Source organism: Myotis davidii, unplaced genomic scaffold, assembly GCF_000327345.1.
Source record: "Myotis davidii unplaced genomic scaffold, ASM32734v1 scaffold120, whole genome shotgun sequence".
NCBI lineage: Eukaryota > Metazoa > Chordata > Mammalia > Chiroptera > Vespertilionidae > Myotis > Myotis davidii.
Window position 1 is genome coordinate 4,894,762 of NW_006294778.1, and position 7,890 is coordinate 4,902,651.

The following is a 7,890-nucleotide window of genomic DNA, read 5'->3' on the forward strand; positions in this document are numbered from 1 at the left end:
GCCTCTAAATATTATCATCATTAAGATCGTTGTCATCCTAATGGTTAACCCTGAGCCCTTATGTTGGGTCAGTCACTGTGCTGGGATTGTCACATTTGCTAGTTTAATTCATGCAATAAGACAGATAGTTTTTGTCCATTTTGTGGAGAAAGAAACTAAGGCTCCGAGAGGTAAAATGCTTGCTCAATTATACAAAAAATAAGTGGCAGACCTTCTAGCTTTGATGGAAGGCTCTCTCTTTTGTCCTCTGTGCTATGTTGAGCTAAGGGCAGAGTAAAAATAATTCCCTGGAGTTTGTAGCTGAGCAATAATAGTGCGGTTGACCCTTGAACAACAGAAGGTTAGGGGCACTGACCCCTGTACGGTGTCAAAAATCCAAGTATCACTTAACTCCCCCAAAACTTAACTAACCACGAACAGCCTGCTGTTGACCAAAAGCTTTACTGATAACAAACGATCGATGAATACATATTGAAAAAAATCCATGTACAGGTGGACCTGTGCAGTTCAAACCTGTGTTGTGCAAGGGTCAACTGTATTTACGATGTGCTGGTACTGTTCTCAGCAAGTCACATATATTAACTCATTTACCCTCATATTGTTCCTCTAAAGTAGTACTTTATAGCACTATTATTATCCCCATTTTATTGCTCCAAAGACTGAGGCACAAAGAAGTTCTGGGTGCCACAGATAGCGCAGAGACTGTGTTCCAGCCCCGACTGTCCAGCTCTGTGGCCCATCTCTGTTCCTGTTGTTTTATCATCACAGAAAGCTGATTGGGAGGTAAGGGCTGGGCTCTGAGGCCATGGAAACCCCAGGTGGGAAGCTGCAAAGACAATCAGGCAGGCAGCTGTCCAAACCAGCGTGCTCCGCCCCCAGCCCCTGTGGTGGGGTGGATTCATGGTTAAGGCCTGAGACGGTGGAATAGCCGGGCCTGAGTTAGTATCCTGACCGTTGTTTTCTCGCAGTGTGTGTTGGGTTTTCCCCCTCAACCTCTCTGTACCTTAGCTTCCTCATTGTAATATGGGGAGACCGATAGCACCCACCTCATAGGTCAAATACTTAGAATGGCACCCAGTGTTACTTTTTATTACTCACATAGCACCTCTGACCTATGGAAACAAGGCTCTGCGGCCCCTTGAGTGTGGCTCTTCCACAAAATACCACGTGCGGGCGCGCACGTTCCATGCGATTGAACCTTCGTGGCCACACTCAAGGGGCCAAAGAGCTGCATGTGGTTCGTGAGCCGCAGTTTGCCGACCACTGCGTCTAGTCTAAATGAACCTCTATTTTTTAAATTTTTTAAAAAATGAACCTTTATTAACGCTGCTGAGAAAAGCCTCTTGTTTTGGTGGACTGTGTAGATCATGGATGACATTTCCCCAGTCTGACCACTAGATGGCACACATGTTCTTTCCTGCACAACCCGAGCCTTTGCGCAGAATCAGAAATAACTTGCTCCAGATGGAAAGCTACTTTTATGGGCCTGACACTGGGCTGCACGCCTTGCCTACATTCTTATTTACTTCTCGCAGCAATCCTCATATTAAAAGAGGCATTCCAACCAAAATGCTAAGCAAGCACCTGGTACATGGTAAGGCCTCAAAAAACGTTTGCTGTTCTTTCCAACATTGTTGCTGTTATTCCCATTTTTATAGCTAGGACTGAAGCACACGGAGGATAAGTAGGGAGTTGGAGCCTGGATTCAAACACAGGCCAGGCTGACTGCAAGTTCAGCATCCTTTTCCCTAAATCTCATTTCAGGGGAATGAGGGGTGCCTTGGGCTCACTTCACTGTCTGCCCACTATGTCTACTTACGTCCTCTACTTATTTTCTGGGTCCACCACTTTCTTACTCCTGTGTGATTATAAAAGTTATTTAGGCTTTTCATAGCCTCAGTTTCTCATCTGAACAATAGGAGTCATAATACCTTCCCAATGTTGGAGACACTTTAGAAATAGCAACTAAACCAGAGTTAACACTCCATGCATGATGGTTACTATTATTAATGCCTTACATGTTAACATGACCAGACTTCTTTCCTTCCTTCCTCCCTCCCTTCTTTCCTTTCCTACCTTCCTTCCTTCCTTCCTTCCTTTACTTCTTCCTCCCTTTTTCCCTTTTTTTCTTCCTTTCCTCCCTCTTTTCCTCCTGTGCACCTGGAACTACAGTGCACTCATAGTTCCTACCTTCATGGACCTTACAGTCCAAAATGTCCTAGTCTCTGTTAATTCCTGGGACAATGCCACTCCTAGGATGCCTTCTTTCCTGTAGGCCACAGCGATTTGGGTGCCACCACCTACTCCTCTTCCTGGGGTCACTCTCTCTGCATGACCAATGTCTGCAGGCCACACAGCTCAGACCCCATCTTCTTTCCCATTATGCTGCTCCAAACACACGCAAGCCCATGGATTCCTTGGATTCTGCTGAGCATCCTCAAATCCTGCACCTGACTCCATTCATTCTGCTTCACCAGGGGCTTCCAAATGGGCTTTGGCATCCAAAGAGTCTGCCAGGATGCCTGGGGGCCTTTGGGAGGGAGACCTGTGATAGGAAGATGGGGTCTCACGGGCTCATCCTTGCTGACAATAGAACAGCTCTGGTTTAATCTAGGTTACATTCTGGGGTTGCATATATATTCTGCTGCTAAAGAAAAACATCAAAAACTGTTCCGCTCTACTATGATGGGTGGGAGGGAGATGAATTTTGAGATAATTCAGAGAAAATCTCCAGGAAAGAGAAAATGTTTGGGAATGTGTCTTAAAATTAGTTTCCAACATGCTAAGTGAAGTAGGCAGAGGAGAAAGACAAATACTGCATAGTATCACTTATATATGGACCCTAAAAAATAAGTTAAACTCATAGAAACAGAGAGTAGGTAAGTAGTTGCCAGGAGCTGAGGGTGGAGGAAATAGGAGATGGTAAAAGGCTACAAATTTTCAGTTATAAGGTGAATAAGGTTCGAGGATCTAATATATAAAACAGTGATATAGTTGGTAATACTGTATTGTATATTCACAATTACCTAAGGGAGTGGAACTTAAATGTTCATACCCCTCCAAAAGAGGATAAATATGTGTGAGGTGATGGATGTGCTAATTAAAACGTGTGCTGGGATCCTTTCAATGTATGTATATATATATATATATATCAAATCACAGTCATGTACCCTTCAGATATCTTACCATTTTGTCACTTATACTTAAACAAAGCTGAAATTAAAAAAAAAAAGTTTTCGAGGGAAATGGGATATAGTGTTTGAATCAGTAATTGGGTGGCTGTCTGGAACTCCACTTTCACCACCATTGACTTGACTAATTGGGGCCGATTGCATACTTCTGACTTCTGAGCTTGACTGTGTCCTGCCAATCTGCCATTCAGGACTTTGCTCTTTCTGTATTGCAGTGCCCTGGTTCCCCAGGACGATTCAAGATCTGGACAGATTTGCCAACCAGATCCTCAGCTATGGAGCGGAACTGGATGCAGACCACCCCGTGAGTCCATGGCCCTGCCCATGAGATGCTTTTGGTTCCTCCCCAGCCTACTCTGGAGCAATGTGTATTTGTTTTCTTGTACAGCAGGCTTTTATTGAGTGCCTACTCACTCATCATAATCATCATCATAGCCATTATTATTGTTGGATCAAATATGGGTTATCAACTAGAAACTATTGTTTACATATAATATATGCATGTAAGTGCGCGCACACACACACTCAGATATGTAAGTAAACTTTATTTTTCTGACTTTCTACAATCACAGAGGTTTAATTCAAGTGCTTGGGAGACAGAAAAGTCTACTAACAACTCTGTCAGACCTATGGGGCGTGGGGAGTGGTGACATTGAACTAGATCTTGAAAACTGAGTGGAAGATGCTAGTCAAACAAGGAGACAGGAGGCAGTACGATCTATGGGAATAGTACATGCGAAGGTTCAGGGTCCTGAAGTACCTGGAATATTTTAGAAGGGCTGGCTGGTGTGGTAGGTATGAAGGTCAGGTTTTAAAAGATCTCACGTACCAGAAGGGAGAAATCAGACTGTGTCCCATGACCTGTGGGCAGGGCGGGGGGTGGGTCCTTTAATGGCTTCCGGTTAGAGGACCAGGGTGGGGAGAGTTTATCCCCATTTTCTGTGGGGTTGGGGGTCCTGGGATGGAGCAGCCCAGCCTGGCGCAGAGCCAGTTCTAGCAGCCTCTATAGGCAAGAGGTGCAACCATGATCATGTTGACTGTCCTTTACTGTCTGCCCAGGCAAGTTGCTCCATTCATCTTTAAATGACTTGAAGGTTGTTTCCATTTGCAGTGGGTTAGTCTAACACTAAGGGACTGTCTGTGTTTTCTCACAGTCTAATTTCTGCTCACGTCATGCAGGTCCTTACAGTTGAGTAAGTTGTGAATGACCCCCCTTTGACATGTCTCTGTCTGGGGCCTCTTGGCTGGGGGCCCTGAGAGTGAAGCATCTTCAAAGACATGGTTTCTCTGCAAAGCTGTCTGATGACCTTTGACCCAGCCAATGGGGTTGGCCCATCGTGGCTTTTCTCCTCTTAGCAACCTCCAGTACCCCTGTCCTGCCCCACAGCTTTTCCGTTGGGCACACCCCCTGTTATTTGGGGATGTGAGAGCAGAGGCCAGTCCATAGACATGGCCATCTCCCCACCTCTGTCCTGGTGTCTGTCTTCTGAGAGGCAGAAGGGGCTGATCTTAAAACTCTGGAGTTAATTTCTCCTTACAGGCCCAGCCCGCATCTTTGGCTCCCTGGCCTCTCAGTGACATGCACTTTATCGTAAAAATACAATTTATCAGGTACACTGTCCCCCTGAGGAGAGGCCAGGCTCTCCCTGTTCCTTCCTGTGGCTTCTCATCCGATCTGGGAAGAGATGGGCCAAGAACAGAACAGGCCCTCCAGGGTGTGGGCAGAGGTGTTCCTCGGAGAGGACCCTCTGTTCCTCTCTGTCCCGCAGGCTCAGGAGGAGCGCGCCTCGCCCTGACCCCTGCTCTTGGCAGTGGCACTGAGGTTTGACCCAATAGCCCACACCAGGGCCTCCAACACAGCCGCGCTGGAAAATGAGCCAGGGAAGGATTGTTCCCAAAACAGAGATGAAGGGGAATGAAATAGGCTAGCTGTATCAGCTCCTCCATCCTGCCATCTCTTCATCCCTGTCCTCTGTCTGCCTTCCACTTGTGTTTATTAAGCACATTTCTTGAGCATGGACTGTGTACCAGGCACTGTGCTAAATGCTTTCCCTGCATTTTACAAACTTAAATGTTCTAACCTGTGGGAAGGTTGTACTTTCTCATTTTCCGATGAGAAATCTCAGCCAGAGAGGGCTGTGTCGTCTCCTGTGTCCGTGAGCCATGTCCCAGGCCATGTGCAGGGAAGGGGGCTGAAATGATTAATAAAACAGGATGTCTTCCTTCCAGGAGCCTTCAGTAAGGTTGAGAGAAGAAGGGTGAGTGGCTATTCTTCCCAAAGGGATGGCAGTGAGGTTGAGGTGCAATTCTAAGCCCGGCAAGCAGAATCCAAGTGGGTTTGTTTGATTTCCATTTCTAAAAGCAATTCTCCTTTCTCCAACTGTTCTCAGCCTCTGTGCTCTGGTCCACGTTGCTTCCTTTGCCAGGGATGCTTTTCCTTATCCCCCCAGCTGCCCTTTCCCTGCTGGAAGGCCTCTATTTACTTTTAAGTCCCAACTCATATGTCTTGGCCCCCCTAGAGCCTCCCATCCAGCTGGTCTCTGGGCCCAGTGGTTCCCACACTCATGCTGTAGAGCTGTGTCACTGTGATTTATACTTTGAGCACAGAGTATCAGGTCAAAATAAATTCACCATGTCATGACTTACAATAACCTCACAGGAGCCATAAGATATATGCAAGTGAGACATATACATGTGTCCTGAACTAGAGTCTATGAAAAAGATCTCACGATCAAGGGGGGAAATGCTGTGTTCTAGAACCCCATTTTCAGCATTTACTAGTTCCATGGTCTCATTAGAGGTTTTGGAAAGTCCTGAAAAAATGAAACTCATTTCACCTAATTGTTCTCAAACTTATTTACCCATGGAACCCCTTATTGACCCTTACCAACATTATCTTGAATGGTAGTGTTCCGTGGAATACAGTTTGGGTAATATTTGGTTAAATCATAAAGCAAAAATGTATGTGAGTAAACACCAGGTTTACTGCTATGCTATCAGTTTGAATGTCACTGTGGGCAGATGGTTAGGGAGGAGTTCCCAAACAGGGAGATCTGAGTTAAGCCCTCTGGTAACCAAGGTAGGCTAACTGCTTACTTATCAAACAGCCCCCAAACCTCCATGGCTTAACCCAAGGAGAGTTTATTTCCAGTGTAGTCAATAGGGAAATCGCTCCACACAGTCTTGCAGAGATCAAGTCTCCTTCCAACTAAGGGCTGCACCCTCCTCCAAGTCCTTGGAGCCTCAGCATGGTGCCCGTGCATGAAAAAGACAGAGAATGGCTCCTGGAAGGTTCATATGGGCCAGGATGGAAGGTGACTCATATCTCTTCACTCAAATTCCACTGACTACAGCTCAGTCACAGGCCCACAACTAACTTAGTAAGGACGCAGAGAGAAGTAGTTTAGCAATGTTCTCAGAGATAATGAAGGGGATACCAGCAGCCCCTACCACACAGACCCCAACCTCAGAGCTCTCTCTTCCAGTTTCCCTAACACCTGCCTCCGTGTCTAGATGAAGACCCACACTGGAGGGAGCTTTCAGTGGGGACAATGTGAGCAAAAGCAACTGTTCTTCTGTGTTTATTTCTGTTCTTGATCCAAGTCTCTCAAACTGCTTTTCAATCTTTCATGGTATAGGCATTAACTTTTCCTACTCGCCAACAAGAGCCTGCTCTTCCCCAAGACCAGGACTATATTTCCAAGACTTGTCTCCTTTTCTCTTCCTTCTGCTCACCTACCTGAGGGCCCATCAGACTCTATCCTAAAAGTCAACCAGTTGAGTCATCATCAATGACTTGTTGCATTCCAACTAAGTTGCTCTGACAAAGTGTAATATTTAAAAAAGTTAGAAACAACTGTTATACAGGTACATATAGTGAACGTGTGTCAAAGATCCATGGACTCAGGAATGGGGAACCCAGCAAGATGACAAAGATAGTGCAAAGTATATATGGTCATTGAAAAGTAGAGATCTGGAATAAGATCACAAAGATGGTTATACAAATTACCAATGTCCCAGAAGGCGGGAAAGCTGTAACTGCGAGTGTTCTCTTTTCTACTGGACAGAAATAATTTGCAACAGGATCATAAAATAAATATTTTGGAACTTTGAATAAATATTACTCAACATCCAACTTTGAAGTGTTGGGGCCTTACTAAGTTGTAAATTGCACTTCAAGCAAATGTCCATGCCCCTGGAGCACACAGTGAGCTTGTTAAATAGTGATCTGATAGAACTTTGAAAAGGCACACCGTAACATTTGTTTTGCTTAAGGTTTGCATAATTTTTAATAGGTCTTACTCAGGAGTGTGCCAAATATGCCAGGCACAGAAAATCCAATGATAAGTAAGACAAACAGATTCCTGAATTAAATAATTATTAACAAGTATAATGATTGTGCCATGCCGGTGTGGTTTAGTGGTTGAGCATCAACCTATGAACCAGGAGGTCACTGTTCAATTCCTAGTCAGCGCACATGCCTGGGTTTTGGACTCCCTCCTCAGTAGTGGGCATACAGGAGGCAGCCAATCAATGATTCTCTTATCAATGTTTCTATCTTTCTCTCCCTCTCCCTTCCTCTCTGAAATCAATAAAAATATATTTTAAAAATAACAAGTATAATGATTGTCTAAAAGGAGTGTATTGTAGAAGAAAACCAATAAACTGGAAAAATCAAGGAAGGTGTGATGTAAACCAA

General features: G+C 45.0%; 1 protein-coding gene across 2 annotated transcripts in view; it reads left to right on the plus strand.

Moving 5' to 3' along the window:
* PAH (phenylalanine hydroxylase) overlaps positions 1 to 7,890 on the plus strand; it is a 54,643-nt gene that overhangs the window by 29,293 nt on the left and 17,460 nt on the right. For both annotated transcript variants that reach the window (XM_006769354.2, XM_006769355.2), the window contains exon 4: positions 3,407 to 3,495. In XM_006769354.2, the coding sequence (XP_006769417.1) occupies positions 3,407 to 3,495 (89 nt within the window). The remainder of the gene's footprint in view (positions 1 to 3,406; positions 3,496 to 7,890) is intronic.